At 50.3% G+C, this 23,912-nt stretch overlaps 1 protein-coding gene across 1 annotated transcript; it reads left to right on the forward strand.

Moving 5' to 3' along the window:
• The first annotated feature begins 836 nt into the window (after positions 1-836).
• On the forward strand, positions 837-19,572 carry SSUH2 (ssu-2 homolog). Its single transcript, XM_040590486.1, is given in 8 exon segments — positions 837-862; positions 978-1,111; positions 2,801-2,925; positions 4,540-4,625; positions 6,193-6,285; positions 7,601-7,706; positions 8,897-9,003; positions 10,934-19,572. Coding segments are annotated over 8 exon segments (825 nt in total). The 3' UTR covers positions 11,082-19,572.
• Positions 19,573-23,912: the final 4,340 nt, after the last annotated feature.

Below are 23,912 nucleotides of genomic sequence, written 5' to 3' on the forward strand. Positions count from 1 at the left end.
TTCTTTTGCAAACAGATATATTTTGGAAAACGGTTGGCTTTGACCTCTGGCTGTGCTTCTCCCTACTTGGAAAGTCATCAAGACCTCTGCGGAGTGGGGAGCTGGGGCGGCTGTGCTGCTCTGAGACAGCAGTGGCCAGAGCTGTGGGCACGGCTGCCTGACTCACCTGGGAGCTGTCCCAGCGCCTTGCTGGAATGCCACTGGGATGAGCTGAACTGTCAGAAACTTCTGGCTGGCATGTGTGTAGTGATTGGTGTGAAGCAAACCACTCACCTGTGAGCAGCTTTAGCTGCTACAGCTATGAATCTTCCTGCATTTGTGAGAAAAATCTGCCTTGGGTTTTAAATTGGGCTTGAACTCCTCAGTTGCCCTTTCCCACAGGAGCGAAGCCCCTGCCACCTGGTGGGCCAGCCCAGGGAACTGAGGAGCAGGTCCCTCTTCATGCAGCACAGGTAAACAGCTTTAGGGAGTGTGTGTGTAATGCATTTCCCTTGAAAGCAGCTCAGTGCAACCCCGAGGCAAGAGGTGAGCCCTTGCACCAGCCCGCTATGCCAACTGGGGTCCCAGCATGCCAGAGATGGCAAAAAGGCTGCCCCTGCGACAGGCATCAACAACTTGCAGCATGCCCATGGCTGGACCTGGGGGCAGACGCAGACCCCTGTGGCACCCACAGCACTGGCATCATCCTTGTGCCATCTCCTGCCATCATCACCACTCATCATCCTTTAATACTGACCTTACTGATATTGCATGAAGATATTTTTTTAGAATGCAAATCTCTCTCTTTTTTTTTTTTTTTTTTTTTTTTTTTTTTTTTTTGTTTGGTAACAAGGAAGATGCCAGCTGCATTTCTGTGGAAGAAGTGAGTGCTCCCAAATGGGCTGTACTTCATTTTTTTGTAGTAGGTTAAATACACAGAAAGTTTCCAGTGAATTCTTTAGAAGAGTATAAACCATTTTGCTCCTGTTGCCTCCCAGCGTGCCCCCGGTGACAGAGGCGGTGGCTAGGCAAGCCCTCCTGAGCTTCATGGCCTCCCAGTGCTGCTACGGGAGCAGAGAAGCAGAAGAGCTGACCGTCCAGTGGCTGTGGCATCTGGGCACGTACCTGATGAGTACCCTCCAACCTGGCGCCTTGGGCACCTCTTCTGAGAGGCTGGAATAATTTCCAATTACATAGTGACATTGGGCCATGAAGAACCACCCGTTCATTACATCAAATGGCTTTCATCCTACTTTATTGCAGACGTACAAGTGCTTTCCAAGGAAAGCCCACCTAAGAGCTGACTACAGGCTTTTATAGCTGGAGCGTCCATCCTCCTCTACTGCAGAGCCCCTGGAAGCTGCCTCTGACAGCCTGACTTTGGCAAAAGAGCCCTTTCCTTACCCAAACCGCAGGAACCTGCCCTGCAACTTGGTATTTTGGGCTCAGGCAAGCACAGGGTGACCTGTAATGCCATTCATCTCCCCAGGCTGTGAATCTACTTTGGTAATGTTTAATTTCACAGAAAATTTGTGGGCTTTGATTCCCTATTATCACTCCTCTTACTGAAAATAGCTGTTGCACATTTGCTGCTTGCTGTGGTTAGTAGCTGGCTCCTGAGCCAGTCCCGGTTCCGGGAATCACTGCCTGTTGGGGACCACCCAAAAAAACAAACTGGAGGGTTCTGTGCTAGGCTTTGGGAGGGGTCCTGCCAGGGCAGGCATCTCGGGGTTTGCTGCTGTGCCCCTGGTCCCTCCCTGGGGCTTCTCGGAGGGGATAATGCAAGGATGCTGAGGAGCAGGGTGCTGGGAGTGCTCTTTGATAGGCGCTGGGGGGCAGGTGCTCCTTTACAGTAGCATTTGTTCCACTTCTGCAATTATTCAGATTACTCACAAATGTTATCTGGGTCTTTCCTAAAAAATAAGCAACAGGATTCTCTAAATAATGGCAAAACTACCTTTTGCTGTGAAAGTGCCAGCCAGTTTTTCTTAGGCAAACTGTACTTGGAGACAGAAGAGCCTGGGAATGCTCCCAAGGCCCATTATTAGCAAGTTGCAGTTCAAATTTAAATGGGGGCTTTGTGCAAGGTGTCTTTGTGGCAAGTGCATGATTTTTCTCTTCTAGTATCGACTGGAGTAAGGTTAAGTGAGTGAGTGTTTGAGCCCTTCACCAGTAAGTGATTCCCTGAATCCCACTGGAATAGCTCTCGTGGGATGTGCCCCACACCTTGGAGCTGTGGCAGTGCTCACTGTCCAGGGCTGGTGTGGCTCCTGCCAGTGGCTTGAGCCTGGTTTAATGTGCGTCGGGTTTATCTGATCCCTTGTGGCCATTGGGACTCTGCAGGGCCCGTGAAGCTGCAGCAAACTTCTTTCCTTGACAAGCTTAGTTTGTTTTCCTCGTGTTCGGGGAGGTTTTGTGGCATGCCCTGGGAGCAGAGGCTGTTAGTTCCCTGCCTCTGCAGCAGCAGTTTCCTACTGGGGGCCGTGGATACTTGATGCTGGCCAAGATCCGAGATGAGCACCTGTGTGCAGTGGGGCTCTTTATTGACCTGCGGAGGAGCGCGGGGGACCCCTGCTTCTGGTTTTTGGGTGACAGCTGACTCCCGGTGCCCATAGTGGGGGGAGACAGGGGCTGTGCCATGGTGGCAGGAGGGTTGTTGGGTACCTTCAAGGGTGGCATGGACCACGTCGTGTCAGTCCCTGGTGCGATGCCTGTGTGGTGATGGGGAGCAACATCAGCTGGTCCCCAGCAGCACCAGGAGCCGGCCAGCATCCAAACACCACTGCCAGCAAGGTGGGTAAGACACCATCTCCTCCTGTAGAGCATGGAGCTGCTGGACCCCCCAGAGATGCCCCCCTGGATCCCTGGGACGTGGAGGTCAGCCCCTCCCAGCTCTTCCAGGGCCAGACACGGCACTGCTGGGTGTCCCGCTCAGCACTGGTCAGGGTGAGTCCTCCCTCGCCGCTGCCTGCTCGTGCGACCCCTTTCCCTGGCCCATGGGCTTGTCATGGCTCAGGGGGCAGCCCCCAGGTGGGGCAGAGTCCCTTCCTCGGTACCCTCAGCTCCTTGGGATGGGGATGGGCACCTCACGGCAGTTCTCACTTTCTTGGGTTGTTCTTTATTAAATGCTAAGGGAAATATCAGACACCCCTTCTTCCTGGTGTTTTCTTCCTCTAGAAGTTTAAGGACCGACCTTGCTGCAGCTGTTTCAAGAAAGAGCACTGGATAGTCTTTCCTCTTTTGTTAATTCTTTTTTTTTCAATGTTAGCAGAACATTTGTTTGCATGACAGTTCCCATTTAGCTTGTCGAGCTCTATAGCTGGTCAATTTATTTTACTTTTTAAGTGAAATGATGAATAAAAAAAAAAATTACTTTCTTTTGCCAGCACTGCATAGACATTTGCCTTTGTTAAATAATTATTACTTATGACTCCTTTAATGGTTGTAGACCACAATTTTATGGTGTTGGATCCTGTCCTGTTAGCACCAGAACTGTATAACTGAATTTAGATGAAGGAAGAGTGCATGTGCATAATACAAGATACCAGAAATCCCTGGGCAGCTGTGTGCAGGAATAATCTTCTGATTTCAGGACTGTCACAGATGCCATGGTCACGGCCGGTCCAAGTGCGGGGTGGACCATGGGGCAGGTTGGGTAAGGAGCTGGGAAACTTCCCACCAGCAGCCTGCGGTTCCTGTTCCTCTAACCTGCGGTCCATTTGCAAAACTACAGCGCACACTATCATCTTATCACTGTACTTATCACGAGGGCTGGATGTCTGAGAGTGAGTTCTGTTTTATTGCCCCTTTGCCACCCTGTATCCCAAACCCACTCATGTTCCGTCCAGCTTCCAGCTGATGTTCCCAGGTCCTGCAGAGATGCTGGATGGGGTTGTCAAAATCCTGCCCAGGTTGAAAAGGTGTCTTACCCTGTCCTCAATTGATAGCCTATGTGTTATGGTGGTGAGAGGAAAAGGAAAAATTTCTGCGCTGTTGAAATGAGGTCAGATCTTAGGCATGAATTACGGCAAACTATTGCTGTCTTTCAGACATCCTCAGTTCTGTGTTTGGGGTCTCTGAGAGGGAGAGGAGGCTTAACCCAGGGATGCGAGTGCAGCTGTAAATCTGGCCTCCTGTCTTTATTTGTTCTGCTGCACAGATATTCCCAGACAGCCAAAAGATGTATTGTTATTGCACAAATTTGCTGCTTAATTAAAGTTAATCTGATTAAATATGAATGCTTAAATAAATGTATAGTACTAACTACAAGAATAAATTACATTGGAAAAACACACACGCAAGAAAAAAGGCATTTCTACCTAGATCGTGTGTCTAGTTTGCATCACTGTTTGACCAGAACACCTAATTAATCCTGGGTCACAATTTATAAGCTATTTTGTACACTCTTCACTGGCAATGTATGTAATTGGCATATGCCTTTCTTTGCAAGCCTCAGTTAGCAATTATTTTGATAACATGCATCAAAGGTTTTGATTTATAAACCTGACATGCTTTTATTCTAGCAGTCACCATCTATTTTAATTCTTTGTGTATTTGTAGATGAGGTGTGTAACGTGCAAGGGATCCTGATGGAGGCTAAAGCAGCAAAAGAGATGCCAGCTTTGTTCAGGTACAGGTCGCAGAAGGTACGGTGGGCTCCTCTGCACATCACTTGGTGTGGCTCTGCTCGGAGCCTATTGCTTCCCTTAGCCCACATGCACCCACACAACAGAGTGGTTAGTAGAAACCGGTCATCCCAGTCCTGCTGGCCTGGTGGAGCTTGTCAGCTGATGGTCTGCTGGTAGGAGGAAAATACTGGAAGGTTGGTAGGGGAAGAAAAAACCCTTCATCCAGTATGTCTAAGCCAAAATTACTTGACTTGCTTCTGGCAGAGGGTACGGTGCCGAGCTGGGGCATGCTTTTGCATGCCTGTGTGCTTTTTTTATTTTCTACCATGAAGATCACCCAACAAATAAAGCAGTACAGCAGTAGCTTTATTGTTCAGGAAAAATGGTCAGAAATAGCCTTTTCCCCACTCTGATTTTTAAATTAACTTTCATTTGTAACATATATTGCTCATTCTGTGTGGCCCACCCTCAGCATTCAGAACCCAGGTTGGTATCCCAGACTTGTGAAAGAAGCTCTTAAGCATTTGGAAATGGAAAATAGAATAGAAATTGGAAAAAAAAAAACCACAAAGAAAATAATTTTTTGGCCTGGCTTTCTTCCATCTCTTTCACCTTTCTGTTACAAGACTGTTGCATTTCCCAGCTTCTCTGGGAAACTGGAGAAAGCTTTGGGTTTTCTGGTGAAAGCAGAGTTTCTTGGACCTTCAGCAGCTGCAGCAGGAAGGAGGCTTCGAGTCTCTCCAGGTCCATGCTCAACCATCCATCCCAGGTCTCGGTGGGCTCTGCTGGGCTCAGAGCCTGGGGCAGGGTGGTGGGGCTGGAATGAGCCAGCCTGCGATGACAGCAGCAAGTTTCAGGATTGCTCTGAGGTCCAGTTCCGCAGTGCCTGGGGTGGGGTTTGGCAGGTTTCATGGCCAGCCCAGCCTGGACAATTATTACCACCTTGGTTTTTTGCAAACATCAAACTTAACAGGCTTAAAAATGATCTTTAAGTGACAAAAAAAGAAGGTACTGTTCTAAAACTGTTCTGTTTATGTGGCTCCATTAAGTTTAAAATAACAGAGATGGTATTGTGCATAATCATGGCAGTCATTTTAAAGCATGAATCCACTGGGGCTAATGATGTCTTGAAGAGCCTTAATGAATCAGTTGTTAACTGCTGCTAATCTGTGTTGCATTGATGCAATCAAAATGCTCCATGCATAAGCATATGCCTCCTGCATCTGCTAGAAGCACAGGCAGCAGCATCTTCAAAGTGACACTCGCCTTCCTATCGTTGTGTGGGGAAATTGTGATTATCCTTAATTAGATGTACAAATACATTCTTTGACTAATTCCACATTTACAAATAGTTTTGAAGCTGGCATTAGTCATTTGTTTTCCCCAGCAAATATGTTATATCCCTTGAGTCACAGACCGGGGGGAAAATGTATGTGTGGTGCATATCTGTCATTGACTCCTGTAGCTGCTGACCCAGCCGATCTACACAAACAGTCTGAAACAAATCCCACCCTCAGGTCTGCAGGCCCCTGGAAGTGGGAAGTGTTTAAAATCTTGGTTTAGATCCCTTTTGTTGCATGCAAAGGTGCAATACCTGTTCTGGCTGGGGCAGCAAGACCTGTACAACCTGTCAGGGAGGGAAGAAGCTAGAACATTTCAAGCAGCTGGTGATAACCTGGTAAGCAGCACGGGTAAAGTTCAGAGCTTCTGTTCCTGGTTTTACTGCAAGGCTCGGGAGCGAAGCTGGGAGAGTATTTGTTGCTTTTTCTCAGGCAGAAACAGGGGCTTGGAGGGGGCAGCTTCAGTCCTTAGTAAGGCACGCTTGTCCATGGGGTGTGGTGGGAGCTGAAGCTCATAGAGGTAAAGGATGGTCCAAGGTCACCCAAGTCAGGAGTGGAGATGGACAGGCTGAGCCCCTGCCTGGTACATGCTGGCGCAGCCCCAGCCCGAAGCCCCTGGCCGCCGGGGTGACATGGGGCAGTGGCTGGGCTCCTGGCTGGGGCTTCAGCGATGGTCTAAGGCTGCTGGCTGTGCTGATAAGGGGCTTCCCATTCGGGAGCTCTAGTGCCAGAGAGAACAGATGGGGATGAAAAAGGTCTTAACTTGTGAGGTTTAGGAAAAAGCCACTACCTGCCCTGCTGGGTGCTTCCTGAGCACTTTCCCATTTTTGTACAAAATGTCTTCGATTACCCTGTGTGAAGACCTTAATCTTTGAAAACACTGTCTCCGTCCACACTGAGAGGCTGGAAATGGCCCCAGCCATGCCAATCACACTGGTGGGACTGCTGGGGGGCCCCAGCCCCAGGGCTGTGCTGCCCCGGACAAGCACAGCTCTGCCAGACCGGCAGCTCCTTTGGAGACCATCATCAGGCACTAACAAGGTCCATGTCCCCCAGGTAATAGGGCAAAATGGGTCACTGAAATAGGAGCTGTGGCTTTGGAAAGGGAACGTGAGACTTCTCCTGCTGCAAGGACTTAATAGTTGTAGGAGGCTCTGAAAGCCATAAGGCAAGGTGATCACCATGGTGGTCTGGTTTCAGGATGCAAGAGTCATCCATGGTTGTTGCATATACAAAGTTATTAAGAAACTAATGTGGGAGTGCACAAAGGCTAGGCAGGCATGATTACTGTCCTCGGAAATCAGGGAGCACCCAAGCCTCAAGTTGCACCAAGGGAGGTGCAGACTGGATATTAGGAAGAATTTCTTCACTGAGAGGGTTGTCAAGCACTGGCACAGGCTGCCCAGGGAAACGGTGGCATCACCGTCCCTGGGGGTATTTAAAAGACACATAGATGCAGTGCTTAAGGACATGAGTTAGTGGTAGCCTTGGTAGTGCTGGGTTAACAGCTGGAGTTGATCTTAAAGGTTTTTTTTCCAGCATAAATGATTATATGATTCTATTATTACTTGGTCATTTAGAAAGAGCCTGGAAATAGCTCAGTGCCCTACAACCAGCCTCAGATCGTTCAGTTGCTTTCCCTCTCTCTTGCAGGAAGAACAACATATTTGAATTTGTTTCTGAGCATCATCTGAACTTCCCAGGGGAGCTGCTCAGTAAAGTCAGTGGAGAGAATATATTTAAAGATGAAAATGTGGTGGTGAGTGTGGCTCTTGGGGCTGGAGGGGATCCCCCCTGCACAGCTGTAAAAAAAGGGGGAATGTGAAGTTCCCAGTTCACATTTGTGGGACACAGCTTCTCCCATTTCTACAGTCAGGAGAAACTTAGGGAGCAGTGTGATTATGGAATCCAGCAAAAGTGGGTCTTTTTTCATCTGCAGCCACTGGGAGATGGTGTCTGTGCTCCTCCCTGTGAGGGCACTGGGGTCAGGGAGCTCTCAGGCTGGAACAGAGATGCTTTGGCCAGAGCAGGGGTACCTGCAGGTGACCTGTGCAGTCTGATGGTGTGGCACCAGGACCTCTGGGTGCCTGCAAAAGTCTGGGCAAAACAGTCTGAAAATGGCTGAAGCACAGCGCTCTCCCACAACCAGTGTCATTTCAGTTCTGCCCAGTCTTCAGCTTGAGGTTGGTTGGGCTTTTTTCTTATTGCAACTGAGTGAGGATTCAACTGTACCTTTTTGTTACTTATTAGTTGTTTTGAAGTAACCTGTAGAAACTTCAGCCACGTACCAGGACTGGGAGATGGCACCACGCAAGAACAGACCAGCTCTCCCCCAGAGAGCTATTACTCAGTGTCATGCACCTGTAGTGAAGATTCTGCATCTGGTGTTGCAGAATTCCTTTGGGATTTGAATGATGCTTTAGCATCTGAGTCACTCTCCAACAAATGCATTAAAATCAGTGGGCTTCTCACATAAACAGCTATCACTCCTGGCTATGTGAGAAGTAGCTGCATTCATGACCAGTTCTGCTTTGCCCACAAGCCCAGTATTTCTTCTGTAAATTGTCCACATGCTGGGGGAAACAGAGAGGTTTAAAAGACCTTTCAGATTTAACGGTGCTGTGCTGCTGGAGGATGGTGACAGTGAATCTTATTGGGGCACAGAGTCACCTGGTGCCAGTTTTTAACCAGCCCAGGAACGGCAGCCTCCCCCCGTGCTGTGCCGGGCAGCACTAGCCTCCACCTGGAGAGGCACGGTCCCCGTTTTGGACACTTCTACATTTTGCTGGGTGGGATGGACGTCTTTGGGACTTTGAGCTCAGCATTTGTTCTGCATATTTCCATTATATGCGCAGGTCTTTCCTTGTGTGTGCTGGTAACAGGTGGAATGAATATATTTGTGCCAGACAAATAGAGTCTCTTTTGAGCAGCTGGGTTTATTTCTTGCAGGTGTACCCCACCATCGACTTTCCTGAACCCAAGATCTCCCTGGCCTCGCAGCGAGCCATCGCAGAGCACAGTGCAGCCTTTTCCATGTCCTCTCGCACCCGCCGGCAGGTAAAGGGGAGCTCGGAGCAGGGCCACCCCCATGTCCCCCCTGCCTGCTGCGCACCCCTGCGCTGGGGGGGTCAGCTAACGATTGATTAGTTAGCTTGGTTAGACACAATCAGATGTCAAGAATAGCAACCAATCTAATTTTTTATTTAGAGGTGATCTTTAGCAAATGAAAAAGAAATTCTAATTATCACAGAAATCTTAATTATCAAGTGAAATACCAAGGAAATAATTTTTTAGAAATGCTTTGAAAGATGTAGGCAACTGTGGTTATTATTGCTCCTTTTACCTTTTCAAAGCCATGGCAAACATTATCTATTACCACTATTTTTATCTTAGAAGCTAATTTTGAATAAACATTAGGATTCCACTCCATCTGATTCTCACTAGAGTGTTGCAATCTCTGTTGCTATTATAAATGTGATTGCAAATGTGAACGTTTAGCTAGAACATACTGTCTTTGCACCCACAGGAAAGAGAAGGTTTCATGTTAAAAATGCAAGTAAACTCAAAGACCAAAATAAACTTAAAGGGAAATGGTTTGATTTTTCCATGCAGTCTGTCAAAACCAGCTCTTTGGCAAATACTGTCCTCCAACTTAATTCCAGCCTATAATTTCCACTTCTTGGCATCAGAGGCAGTTTGTTCACTAGATTGCTGCACAGCAGCCAAAGCATCCTCTAGCTGTATAGGAAAGCAGGTGCCGAAAACCTCCTGCCCTGCCAAATTGCCGGCACCACGTAGTATTTATGCCGATCTGGGCTGCCTTTTGCCGGTGCTTTCCCCACCATTGAATTTTTCATCCACTCTGCTTGTCGTTGGCTGAAGTTCTTCCACTTAATAATCAGCATCTTTTGGAGAAAGCCAGGGAGGGAAATCTCTTCTTTGTTGCTTGGCTGATGCTATTCTGGCTTCTTGCAATGCTGGCCATGTGTCAGAGGTAATGTCAGGACCATTGATACCCCCTGGGTTATGGGGGCTGGATCTTGGCAGGCTTTGCTGGGCTCATGGAGCTTTCTTTAAAACTGAGCCTCTGCCCCCGTAATGGCAGCAGGAGGTGAGAGCCAGGCTGGGCACCCGCCCCTCGGCTCCGTGCAGGGCTGCCCTGGCGCGGTGCCCTCCCGCTCTCATCCCACGGGGCTGGCGTGTGTCACCGGGTTGGAGCTGGTGGCAGTCCTGGCTGATCTCAGGTAGCAAACTCACCAAAGCTTGGGTTTCGCTGGTGTTGGGGAGAGGCAGGAATTGCTCAGCTTGTTCCGCAAAGATAAGCAAGGAGCAAAGCAGGGCCCTCCACAAGGAGGTCAGGTGCCACCCGTCACTGGTGACAGCCTGCCTCCTGTAATTCAGCCATGAGTGATAATTACCAGGTAATTGGAGATGAAAGCAGTGTCCTTCCCCCTCAGACAGCGAAGGCAGCAGAGCAGCAGGGGTTAAATCTGCAGCAATTCCTGCTGCAGTAACACAGCACAGTGCAGCCCATCACTGATGTCCCTTCCTGCTTCCAAGGGACAGAGGTGACGTGTGTCCACAGTTCAGCACCAACGCCTGTGTGTGCTGGTGTGCACCCAGACCCCTGCGGCGTTCACACCAGTGGGATGGGGGCAGATGCTAACACACCGAGGACTGGAAACAAGGGCTTACAGGGTTTAAGGAATTAGCTTAAATAAGTATAAATGCAGTAAAAATGGTCTAGTGTGCGAGGGCTGGAACATGCTAGCTGCAGCTGGGGGAATTTCTGATGGCTGTAGTGATGGGCTGGTGGATCCCCATCAGATTTCATTCTCCCCTGCACAAAGCAGGAACTCTTTCAGACCTGTGAGGCTTGTGGCTAAAGCTGGGGCTTTTTTCCTCTCTGCACATGTTGGTCTAAAGCAAGACACAGCACCTGCTCTGAGCTGCAGGTTTCATTTGAGCTTTTCCTTTCCTTTTCTGGCGTCAAATGATTGAGCTAACCCCCATCACAGAAGTCCACTACCAGTACTCAGGGAAGCCTTACCTCTGCTACATCTATGGGCTGGAAAACAAGGTGTACGTGCTGGACTACCCCGAGAGGTGCTGCTGTGGCTGCGCCATCGTCTGACAGTCGGTGCTGGCAGAAAAGCACGTTATGGCAGCGATCACCCAGCGACCCTGCACCCACAGGGATGCTCCAGGACCTTTCCCACTGCTCCAGGTATGCTTGCATCTGCAGCGGAGCACTGCAAACAAAATGGAGAAGGGGAAGCAAGCCATGACATCCCTCCCTCGAGACCACTTGTGTCTCTGAGCCGGGGCCAGCTCCAGGTATCCCGCTGAGTTCAGGATTTGGGTAAATATTCCCCCCTGTAGATGTTTTCCTTTCTTGTTGCAGTGCTGCATCACTAGGGTGATGCATATTGACAGAGACATTTTCAGTCCAGCTATGCAGCTTATGACTGCTGCCTTCCTTTCCTCATTTTATTTGTCAGTTTTCCCAAATTACTACATAATCTATAATGATATATTTCAAAATCTATCCAATTAACAAACCTAACTTTAAAGGATTTAATATTAAAATACCCAGGAACGACGTCTGAGGAGTGGTTGTACCAATACACAGTTACTGTCTCAGAATAAAAGGCTGCAGTGGTAGGCGCTGCGGGCGATGTCTTGGCAGCCACAGGGATGGGGAGAGCAGGAGGGTGTGAGGGGGAGGACATGGAGTCACCCCTGTGTGCGTGGGCTGGGGGGAATGAGCTGTGCCCCTGGGGACAGCACCCACTCCTGGGCCTCATCCAGACAAGGGGCATTGGCTCCGGTACCTGCAGGAGGCAGTTCTGCCACATCTTCCTCTTTTTTCTTTTTTATCACCGGTCTTGCAACATTTATCTCAGAAAAGAATGCAGGAGAACCTTGGCTCACTTTGGGTTTAAGGCTAATTTGATTTAAGTGCAAACACTTGTGTTTGTAGTGTAGAGCTTGAGAAGCTGAAGCAAACAGACCCTCAAAAGTTCAGAAATATGCAGGCAAACAGAAAGATGTCAACAGTCATATTTAAAAACAAACCTAACAACTCTCCTCTCCTGTGATTTTTTTTTTTTTTACATAGATCTTGTGCTCTTTGGGGCCTAATGACGGGGTTTTGCATGGGTGGTACTGGCTGCCCTCAGCAGACTGCTGCATCCATGGGGATGTGTTTGTCTGCAGCCTGATGCTCTTGTCTGTGGTGAGAGTGCCAGCTGAGTGAGCAGGCTGCCACAGCCAAATCATGGCAGAAACACCCCTCGAGGGGTTGGGGAATTTTTAAAAGGTAAAGACCCATATGCTGGCTTGAATGGTCATTGTAAGGGGTGAGAGTAAGGAAAAAAATGGCTGGGGAAAGATGTTTAGCAGCCAATGGATTTTAAACAAGCAAGTTGAAAATTACTTTGTAAAGAAAGTGTTTTTTAATGTTATTTCTATAATGAAAAAAACATGCGATTTCTGCTAATGTGTAAGCAGAGAGGATGAGCTTTCCTGATTTTGCTGTGGGGAGAGAGACACAGGCAGCAGCTGCTGTCCTGGAACAGAGGGATGTGCCCCTGCGTCAGCCGCGGTGCAGAATGCCTGGAAGTGACAGATTGTTTTCGGCAGATGCATCTAATGCATTTTTAGTCTGGCCTTACTTGTGTTAAACTAGTCCCTGGCCTGTGTAAGGCTGGAAAATACCTGAGGAGCTGATCCTGCTGCTAATCGTACTGGGTGGCCCACGCAGTGCTGGGCAGTGGGTGCTGGCATTGGTGCTGGGGTCCTCTGGAAAGAGCTGCAGGACCCCAGGCACCATTGGCCATGGTCATGCAAAGCTCACATGGCTTGTGTGCGGGAGCTTCATTGCAGTCTCTGCAGCCAAGCCAGGGCTTGGGTTTGGCTTGTTGGAAGGGTTAAACCTGGGTGAGAGCCGAGCTGCAGCTCCCCCAGCACTGCTCCTGCACCCCCAGAGCCCCTTCACTTGTGGCTGAGCAGCAGAACCTGCAGGGAAACCAAAACTGCTGCGCATCGGCGTAGGAATGGGTATGACTTGGTGCACCTGCAGAAAGCAAACGGTTGAGAAGAAGAACTACAGCACAGAGCACATGGAAATGGCCTGCAGGGGAGAAGGGAGGTGCAGGGGTGCTCAGCCCCGGGGTGCTGTGGGACCCAGGGCTGGGACTCCCCGGGGAGCTGCCCTGTCCTACAGCAACCTAGCTAGCAGGAAAATGCAGCCGGCAGCTATCCCACAGGCAGGCCCGTTCCCGCTGGACCTGAGGCTGTCAGAGGGTACCGTGCCAGTTGAAAAGACCACCTAACACTATCAGGGCAAAGAAGAAAGAAAGGTAGGTGTTTTTCTGCTGAGCCACCAACAGAAAGGGACCAGGCAGTTTGGGTAAGCTTTAGAAGCAATCCAAACAGCCTAAATAGTCATTGGACCAGATTCCTTCTTGACTGAGCAGTTGCTAGTGGTTGTTCAAAAACAAATACAACCCCCACTTTGCTCTCATCGAGTCATTCTTGAAGCATGAGGCAAACTTCATCCTCTCTGCTGCTGCCACCAGGGTGGAAAGGGCCAAACAGTGCCCGGACGCTGCCGTGGCAGCTGATGGGCAGAGGGACGACTGCTCAGACATCCTCTGTCTGCCATATTCCTGCTCCAGCCCTGTCCCAGTGGGACCAGGGGCGGGGGTCACTTGCTGGAGGGGAGCACTGGGACCATTAGCCCCTCCTGCACCCACTTGCTGGGCTTCTGTCCCAGTGCTGAAGTGTTGCCCAGGCAACAGGGTGAGCATCCTGGATGAAGGCACATGTGGGCACAGGGGACTGACACCTAAAGCCAGGTGCCACCTCCCCCCTGTGACAGACTCGGGGTGGCAGTCCTGCCATTCCTGGCATTTTATTAATAGAATTTTAACTATTTTTAGATCAAAAATAAATACATTCTTGGCTCTCAAGCCACACTTTTCAATGCCTGATGAATGAGCAGGACCTCTTTCACAGGAAACTATAAAATTCCTGGGGTGATGGCTTGCGTCTGCTGGAGTGAAGGGAAGCAGAGTTCTACGCTCGTTCCGCCTGCCAGCCTGTGCTCAAATGTCTTCACCAGCAGGGAGGGCTGGTCATTACTGTTATTAATAACTGCACTACTGTGTTTATTATCAGCACTGCATGGGAACGAGGAAAGAAACTTGATGATGCTGAAACCCTTGTCCTGTGCTTTAAAAAAAACAAAGTTTTGTAAGTCCCTGCTAGGTGGGAGCAGAGGCCCCCTGGCCTGGCTGGACCATCAGAGATGCTGTTTAGGACCAGCGCCCAAGGGTGGCCATTTTCTGCCATCTCCTCCCCTCATGTTCCCTAGCACCATAACGAGGGATGCTCAGGGGCTTTGGCTAGTTCCTTAATTTGTCTTTATGGGCTTGCTGCCCAGGAATTCATCCAGCGTGCTCCTGAGCACACCTGCCCTGTGTGCCTGTGCAGCTGCCTGGGGTAACAAAGGCAGGCTGCAGCCTGAGCACAGCTCTAGGGTTGCTTGAACTGACTGTTACTTCAGTCACTGCAGCATGTGTCTGAGGAACCTGGCGGAGGGCTCATCTGCGACCAAAGCAGCAAAAATGCTGCCAGGTGAGTCCAAGGTCTCCCACCGCCCCCCTGCCCTGTGAAGGTTTACAAAACAAGTTCAGTCAAGTTCAGTCTTTTGACACAACAGCCTCTAAATGCAATTTCATCTAATAAATATGATAAACTGGTTGCAGCAACCATGCTTTCAGCTCATCCTCTGCTGCTCTTGGTGGCAGGGCAGTGCAGCACTGCATAAAACAGGAGGGGGATGGATTCCCAGTGGGTTTGGCTGGGCACCATACGTGGACTCTCCCCCGCAGCCCCCCTCCGCAGCTCCATCCTGTCTCAGGGCCCTGAGCAGACTGGGGTAATCTGAATTCCTCTGTGCCAGGAGGGATGAAGTTCTTGCACCAAAGCCTACCAGGTACTCTCCATCCCTGGGAGCTGCAGGCAGCACCATGGGGTCTAGGGGAAGGAGCTGTGTGCTCCTCTTTCCCTCTTCCTCATCTCAGTTTAGCTTCCTCCTTGTGCTTTTGCTTCTAGCACCTTTAAAATAACATTTCTTCTATCCGCTAGAGCAGCTTCATTGCTCTACATCGAAAAGCCAAAAGCATACTCAAGAAACCCTTGAAAAAACAGTATCTTCCCAGGAAAAAAAATTTCCCCTGCATTGATCTGTCCATCTGTCTTAGCACCAAGATTCCTCACATACTGACCTCCTGACACAGCCTGCTTTTGTGGAGAAACCCACTCCGAATTAAGCTGCTTTTTCTCTCATCTCACTGGGTCCTGGACATTTTTTTCCAGTTTCTGAGGCTGTGAGGGCTCTCATGCTCTCAACATGGTAATAACATATCTGGCTGTTGTGCTTGCTAATCATCAGTCAAGCTCCCATTTTAGGCCACATTTTCACTAAAATGCTGCCTTATTTGGCCTTTTCCTCCCCATGATTCCAGTGCCATCACCCAGCAAGCAGCCGATTCAGCTATTGCCCCAGCCATCCCCTGTGCAGCGGAGAGGGGAGCCGCTGTGCCAGGGGGAGGTGGGGGGCGCGGGGCCGGTGTCCCCTCCCACCAGGGACCTGGGGATGGCATGGCCGTGAGCCCCAAAGGCAGCCCAAGCAGCTGCGGAGTCTGTGTTTGAATGAGGCTTTAAACCTTCCTCCACAGCTCAGAGCCTGGGATGCGCCGGGGCTCTGCTGCTGGCATCTGCCGGATTCTGCCCCAGCACCTGGGGGTGGCCAAGTGAAAATCTACCCCCAAGGCACCCGCTGAGCCCCCCCTTACAGATCTCCATCTCGCACGGTGTTACAGAGCACGGCAGCGACACGGGTGCCACTGAGTGCTGCTCCCCCTGGCAGAGCTGCAGCTCAGGTGACAGTTTCTGCCCTGACCCCTGCGCCCCCAAACGCCACTGCTTACCGAATAACCCGCATGAACAGCTCGGAGCATTTCCAGCCTCACCAGAACGTCACCCCCTGGGGTTTCTGTCGCTGTCCCACTCACAAAGCATTGCAGCCTGTGACCGCTCAGCAGCGGGTTGTTCTGGCCCAGCAGCTCCAGTTGGAAGGGGAATGCCACTCCTGCCAAACGTGTGACAATGAGACCAGTATCTTAATTATTTACCCCAGGGAAAGAGGTGTTGTCCCATGGGACAAGCTAAGAAACTGCTACCAAAGTGCTGCTGTCACGTGTTTGCAAACAGTGGGGCTGTTCTCCGTGCTGGTGCTCCCAGCTCTGCCACCTGGCAGACCCAGTGCCACATGGCCCAGCCTGGACCGCATGGGAGAACTGGCTTTATTTCCCTGGGACACCTTGGGACAACCGGCTTTATTTCCTTGCTCTGGAACTTTCTTCTTGCCATGTCAGAAATTCACAGCCCAACCCTATAAATCTTCTTTTGGCTGGAAACCCCACTATAAAAAAAACTGTGCCAAGAGCTAATTAGAAACGAAAGAAGATTAATTTTGAAAAATCAGATGAAGTGGGATATTACAGGGTTAGGGATATTTCCTGATTGCATAAACCCAAACAAAACAAAACTCACATATTAATGACTCCTAAGGGATAAAGAGATTTATTTTGCTACATTTAAGAATTAATCTGAGTCATCTTATTACAAGAGGTGGTTTTGCCAGCTCATGCTGCTGGTATTTCTTGCAATAAAATGGCCGAGGGCTGTTCAGTTTGGGATGTCCTTTGCCACTGCCTGGGACCAGACAGCTGGGGCCATGGTCACACAGTACCCACCCCTCATGGATGGTTCTTCGCTCCCACCTCAGGAAAACCCAGTTTTTCAGTGCCACGTACCTTGTGGATGATGAAACTGCTTGGGGAGGCATCCCAGGGCAAAGGAAGCAGGACAGCCTTGGGGTCAGGTTTCAGGTGGGGATGCAGGAGCTGATGCAGGAGGTGGTGGGGGATGTTCTTCTGAGCACCCATCCACATCCCCTGGCACCAGGGCATGAGGGAGATGACAAAGACAAAGCACGTTTTCTAGTGTAAACTGCTTTGACAATATATTTATAATGAGAACCTAAAAAGTGGAAAAATAAAAATACCAAAAACCCCAAACATATTTGAGGCAATACTCATGAAGCAGCAGCAAAAATTGTGGCAGTCCCTTTGGTGACTCCATGGGTGTTGGAGTCCTGTTGACTTCTTGCATCTATTTTTGACGTGAAACAGCTCAGATGGTGAAGACATTAGCTAGCTGTGCTTGCCTTGTTTTATGAAAAAGAAGGAAGTACCTCTCCCATGTGGGAAGGGAAGGAAAAAAAATCCTTACTAGTGAATGCAAAGGTCAGCGCAGGAAAATCTACTGCCACCTCCGTTCCCCAGGAGGGCAAATGTGCGCTGGGGCTGGTGGCAGGGCTGGTGGGTGGCTGCTCAAAGCCAGGCAGAGCATGCAGCAGCACATGGCCAGGGCAGCTCCTCCACACGGGAACTTGCTCCAGAACGGCCGTGCTCTGCAGCGGGTTCCGCAGCTCGCCTGGGCTGGTGGCTCTCTGGGGCGATGCTGAGGACACTTGGCAGCCACCTGTGCAGTACGCGGGCGCAGGCAGGGGACAGCAGCACGGGTGCTCGAGCCGCTGCAGCAGGCTGCTCGGGCAAAGGCCTCCGTGCTGGGGGATGCAGCAGGGTGCTGGACTCTGGTCTCTGTCTAGGAAACACACATACCAAGCCCCACTGCTGTGCAGTTCAAGACCTTGTAGCAAAACATGAGTTGTAGGCTCGCAGTTGCTGGGGAGTGCTGGCGTCTGAGGCTTGTCCAGCCGGCTCCCTTAGGCTGGGAGGGCAGAGGCATCCCCTGCAGGCACCCAGGTGACCAGGCTTTCTGGCTTTCTCCATCGTGCCTGCTAAATCAGGGGCGAGCAACAGAAAGACCAAACCTTTAGTATTGTGCAAGGAAAACACTGATTAGACACGTGTGGTAACTGACTGAAATGCAGCATTATGAGGCCTATTTTTTCTTTTTTTTTTCCCCGCTGGCCGCGTTACTCCATTTCCCCAGACAGATGACATGTTTATTTGCCTGAGCTGTAGCTGGGAGCTTGCACAGTCTTATCATTGTCAAAGCACAGCCTAGCAGAGAAGCGATTTTATCTTTTGCTCTCTGCTGTTTTTGCTCCTTCAGGGCTGCCCTTGCAATAGAAAAGTAATTAGCAATTGGGCAGCAGCTCAAAAGAGGTTGTGTGATCGTCTGTAGAGCTCCTTGCTTTCCCAGACAAACAAATGTTTCTAACTCTTTATTTTGTGTAGTTACTGGGTTCAAAATTATTATGAATAAGTTACAGGGCTTGCTATCATAAAAGAGTATGTTTTTAAGGACAAGAAAATACATTAATTAGTTCAGGCACTAAGAACATATGAAATAAATCGAATTTCATTTTGGGATTAAGGAGGAAAATCTAGGGAGGCTCCAAGACAAATTTGAGAAAATATGATAGTTGCAGTTAATTGAAGTCTTTCGACCTCATTTTTTTCTTAACTGTTTGAAATATGTTTTCCCAGAATAGGGATTCCTCACAGAGAGCTATGAGTAGGGATCACACATCACTTTATATTTGATACTTCAAAACTAACTGGAATTTTGCATCCAGCTGCAGTTAATGCAGTGCCAGGATACGTAGATTACTGTCAGGGTGCTATTTTTACAGGGGGTTTCAGCTCGTTCTCTTCTTTTCCAGTTCTCTGCTGGCTTTTTCCCAGCTGAACAACCTGGCGACAGTGCTGACTGGGATGCAGACCCCACTCCAGCGCCTGACCATGGCTCCTGGGCACAGGGGGTGGATGCTGCAGGGGCTGCTGCAGGCACTGTGCGGGGCTGGACGCACCCAGGGTGCTGCTTCTGCCCATCTGGGGAGGCTCCGGGGGCACGCACCAGCATCTGAACTGCTGGGACCACCATACCTTTGATCTAGCAGCTGTGGCTCCCATTTCTTTGCTTCCTTTTGTTTATGTTCACAGGAAAATAATGGCACCCAGGTGTCCGGTGTCCCGTGCGTGGGCAGCAGCACCCATTCTGCAGCAGGCGCTGGCAGTGGTTCTGCAGCCTCATGCAGCGTGGGGAGGACGGATTGGAGGCATGCAGCAGCAGCAGCAGCTGCGTCGGGCCCTTTGGTGGCTCCTCTGCTCCAGGCTGCTCCTGCCTCAGCTCCTTCCAGAGCGCCCTGCTGTCCCAGCTGTGGCTTGTGCGCTTGCTGGCATTACCAGGGAAACATTTACGAGCTGTATGAAATAATAATGAAATTTTCTATTTTATTCTAAGTCACATTAAGGAAAAGAACTCCTTTCTGCATTAAAGCAAACAGAACAAAGGAGATGCTCGGCTGTGTTCACCCTCGGAGGCATGCGGTGTAGCAACACTCCTATAAAGTTAGTGCAAAATGAGGAACCTGCCTCTGGAGCAGGCCTTGGCAGGCTGCAAATTCTGGTTTATGCAGTAAATGAGAATAAAAATTCTTTCATCACTCTTACTGACATATTTGCTCAGCAGACATTAAATATTGCAGTTAAAAATGAGAAAGCTGAAATCCAGCTGGAAGTTACCTGGAGCTCTGGAACTGCTATTAACGGCTGGGCGGTCGCGGGGCTGTTCCTTGCAAAGCGTGCAGGAGCAGCAGCTGCACACCGTGCTGCCTGAGCGGTGCTCTGGGGATAAACTGCATCACATAATAACATCTGATAAAACGCAGGCTGGACCCCCTCGATGGTACCCATGAACTCCGCGGCAACCCCCAGCGCAGTGCAGCGGCGCTGGGTTTGCGGTGATCACTGACAGGGAGTTTGTACCGTGCCCGGGCAGCACGGACAGAGCCAGCGGCTCAGTGCACAGCAGAGCCCTGCCGGCCGCGCCAGGGCTGGGCACCAGGGCCTGGCAGGTGCTGCCCTTGGCAGCCCCAAGAACTCCACTGTGGCCAAAGGCAGCCCCCCAGCTCAGGACAGAGGGGCTGGGGCTGGCTGTGCTCTCCTTTTCCACCACTGTCCCCCCGACTCTTCCTGGGCTTTTTGTGATCGCCACGCACAGCACCTCTCCTTTTCCCCGTTCCTGTCGTGCAGGTACCCAGCGCTTTTCATCTGCTGAGGGCACGCGTGGCCCCTGCAGGTACACTCAGAATTATCTTTGCATGCAAATATGGATGTGAGCTATGAGGCAGGGGAAAGGCTTAAATTAAGCAGCGTTTCAGCCGCGCAAGGGAAAGCAGAAGCATGGCCGTGCTGGCTTACAGGAAAAAGTGCTGATGTGCAAACAGCGAGCACAGCCCTAAACCTCCGGTGAGGGGCAGGGGGAGGTGAGAGGGCACTGGTGAGACCTCCCAGCATCACCCCCTGTACCACGGACATCAAGGTGGAAGGCAAACCAGTCTCTGGTGGCTTCCCATGCCCCTGCGGGACCCACCAGGGACCCCAGACCACAGGGGTGAGGCAAGCCCACCTGCAGCACCTGGGGCGGCCCTGGAGCGGGGCAGCTGGGGACACCGAAGGAGCCGGTAGAGCTGGAGGTCTCTGGGACTCGGGCAGAAGCCCCAGGAAAAGCTATTTGCAGCCACCTCACGTGAAGTTTTGCTAAAAGCAGCCAAAACCACAAAAGATGAGAAATCCCGTACCGGAGCGAGGGGCTGGTTCCTCCACAGCTGCTGCAGACTCTGCCTTGTGCCAGGGGAGCGGCTGCGCGAGCAAGCGTGGGCTCTCCTAGGGCCTGCAATTAGCATTTAATACCAAGAGGCTCGTTGCCTGAGGCCATAGTCAGCCCTCTGAAAATATATTTTATTGGAGGCCCAAAGCGATGCAAGGGCTTCCTGTTACAACCAAACCCATCTGGTTTGGGTTTTCGGATTTATCCCTTGATCCCTGCCATGAGGGGCTGGTGCTTTGCCAACCCATTGTTTCTTAGCTGGAAACAGATGGTACGGGCTAAAAATCTGATGGTGTTCAAAACCAGTCCAAGGTATTTAATGTCAACCTGCTGGCCAGATGCATAGTCAGAGATCTGCCCCTCTGCCTCCCGAGCTCCCTGTCCCCTGGGCAGTGGCTGCACTGTGGACCTGGGGACAAGGCGCATGACAGCCATCTCCACCCCTGGCCTGACCCCACGTTTGAAATCCATGAACCCATCCATTTCTGTGCTATCTAATTTAAACTGATTTACCTCTGCCAGGATTTTTTTCTCAAGCTAAGTGAAATCAAGAACCAAAGGTGATCTGAGAACTTAGTTCTGACGGAGAGCTTACTCCTTGGAAGAGGCTGAATAGATCGATACTCACTTTCATCACCTTTCTGAGTCACATTTTTGGTGACTAAAAACCCATAAAGAACAGCTACTTCAGGGAAGACACATTTATCCTGATACAACATTTTCATCAAAATTGGTTGAAACAGCCTCAGAGCTTTGCAAGAGCTACTGCAAAATTTGTCCTGATTAAAAAAAAAAAAAAAAAAAGAAAAAAGAGGACTTCCCCCAGGCAACAGCATTTGTAGGAAAACCCTTGTGCAGTCCTGGCTTTCTTTTGGTGAAAGACCCTGGGGCACATTTTCTGGTGCTGTAAATAGATATTCTTCCCTGAATCCTCTGTGCTTTGCCATGAAGATTATGGACTACAGTCCCTATCTCTCCAGGACTTGTGCTTCCAACAGCCCTGACTCTCTCCAGGCTGTTATCCAGCCTCCAAAACCTGATGCCAGAATTCTTCTCTCCTGGCACAGTGGGCCAGGTTTTCCCTGCTGCTACTCAGCTGGCTGCAGCAAGTTTCCACAGGGGAACGTGACCCAGCGAGTTTAATCAAAGGGTACTTTCATGCTCTTTCAAAGCATAGACGTCAGTCACACAGAGGAGTATTGACTGGGACACGACAACCAGAAATCTGATGCAAAATCTAAATGCCATGTCTTGCTGAGGTGTTTAAAGCCAGACCAAGAAAAAAACCAGTAATATAAAAGGAAAGAAAGGTTTCCTATTGAAGATTTAAGAGTAGGCTGCAGCCTCAGATAGATCAGTTACATTCAAACTGCCCACGGGGTATGAAAGATAAAAGGGCAGGATTTCTGGAAAAAGCAAAGCAAAACAACACAACATGGGGCCAGCGATGCTGCACCCTACTCCTTCCGATGGGAAAGAGTGTTGCCTGTGACACAGGCTTGATTTCCATACATACCAAAAGGAGGTTCCTCTTTAGGAGCAGCCTTACTTCCTACCCTAAACAAATGTCTTTGTCACAATATTATGGGCTGGGCATTTCAAACACCAAGCAGCAGGGCAGGGCAGCGTCAGTATCGCTGGCTGCCACGCTGGAGGAGAGGAGCGAGCGGGTGAGAGCCAGCGGGGCTTGCATGCCGCCGGCTGGTGTGTCGGTGCTGTGGCATTTGCTACAGCTAGTCGAAAGCACGTACCATTTGTTGAGCTTTAATCCTTTAAATATTGTGCCTGATGGTCAAGTAACTTCTGGTACATTTGGAACAAAGCGGAAGGTGCCGTTTCCCGGCTGGTTGCTTTCATCTGTGAACAGCAGGATCCGATTTGTCTAAACTTTTGTCCTGTTGGGGTTAAAAAAAAATACCATTAAAGATAAGATATTTGTAACTTTTTCAGTTTGTTTGTACTAAAAAATAAAAATCAAAGGGTGCTTCTTTGGAAGGACCATGAGCATGTCCCTAGCATGCTGAGAAGAACAAACATGGGTGCCAGGCAGCGCGGTCACCCAGGCTGGAGCTTGGGCAGCTTCCAAAACCCTGGAACTCCTTGAGGCGGCCTCTCCTTAGGCACTGATTTCCTGGGCGTTGGAATATTCCCTCTTTATTTGTATTTAGTGGTGCCTTTGCCTTGGGGATTTGCCGAGTTGCTGATATAACCCAGCTTTATCAAGTGCGTTGGCATTTCCCCAGGCAGCTGCTCACTGCGCTGCAGCAGCAGGACGGTAAGGAGCAAGGGACAGGGAGAGGTTTCAGCATCCCTTTACTTCAACCAACGTGACATACTGCAACAAAGCCTCAGCCCGGGGATGCGCAAGGCAGCCAGCCGGGGGCTGCGTTCGGGCTGGGTGGCACCGCTCGGGGGCTGCTCCCCGGAGCAGGGGGCTGGGATGCCAGGCCCGCCAGCGCAAGGGCACCCGGGCAGGCAGCAGGCGCCCCAGCAGACCAAAAGCAGGTCTGTGGGTAGGGGAACTCCCGTACCCGTGTGGGACCACAGCGATGCTGCTGCGGGGAGCCCCTGCCCGTGTGCTTTTTGGGGAGGCAGCAGATGGCCTCTGTGGCTTGGGAGGGGTGAGGAACAGCAGTGGCTGGAAACCTGGCAGGGGAGCAGGTGGGGAACAGCAGTGCTGCCAAAAACTGAATCCAAGCTTAGGATTCCCCCTACCAGCTTTTCTCCCAGCTGTATTTAATAATGCAGACGTGTCAGGAGCAAGCAAGCCCAGCTGTCTGCAAGCCGTTCAGCTCTTCGGTTAGCATCCCACCCAGACCCAGGCAGCAGGGGCTTTAACCCCTGGGCTGCTGCTGCCATGAGTGGGACAGATGAGGGCATGGCATTGGAGTGCTTGATCTCCCTTGAAAAGTCCCTGGAAAGTGAGTAAATGTCTCTAAGTGTCACAAATTCATATTTTTCAACCTAAAAACAGTGAGGATTTTTCTTACGAAAAATGCTAACGTCATCTAGAACAAACCAGGATCAACAGGAAATATTTCTAGTGTGGCTCTTAAAAATTATTATTGTGGGAGGCTGCTGCAAGGACAGATATGGGGCTCTGACCCGTGGTCGGCGCAGCTCTGCCAGTGTCCCGGGGATGAGCTCACCTGCTCCTGGAGCCGGAGGATGCTGGCGTGGCTGTGGTTTTAGATGAGTCGCAATGGAAGCCCTCAGAAAGAGACACAGTCTCATAAAGGCATCCAGG

The sequence above is a fragment of the Falco naumanni genome, chromosome 4 (genome assembly GCF_017639655.2).
Source record: "Falco naumanni isolate bFalNau1 chromosome 4, bFalNau1.pat, whole genome shotgun sequence".
Taxonomy (NCBI): Eukaryota; Metazoa; Chordata; class Aves; order Falconiformes; family Falconidae; genus Falco; species Falco naumanni.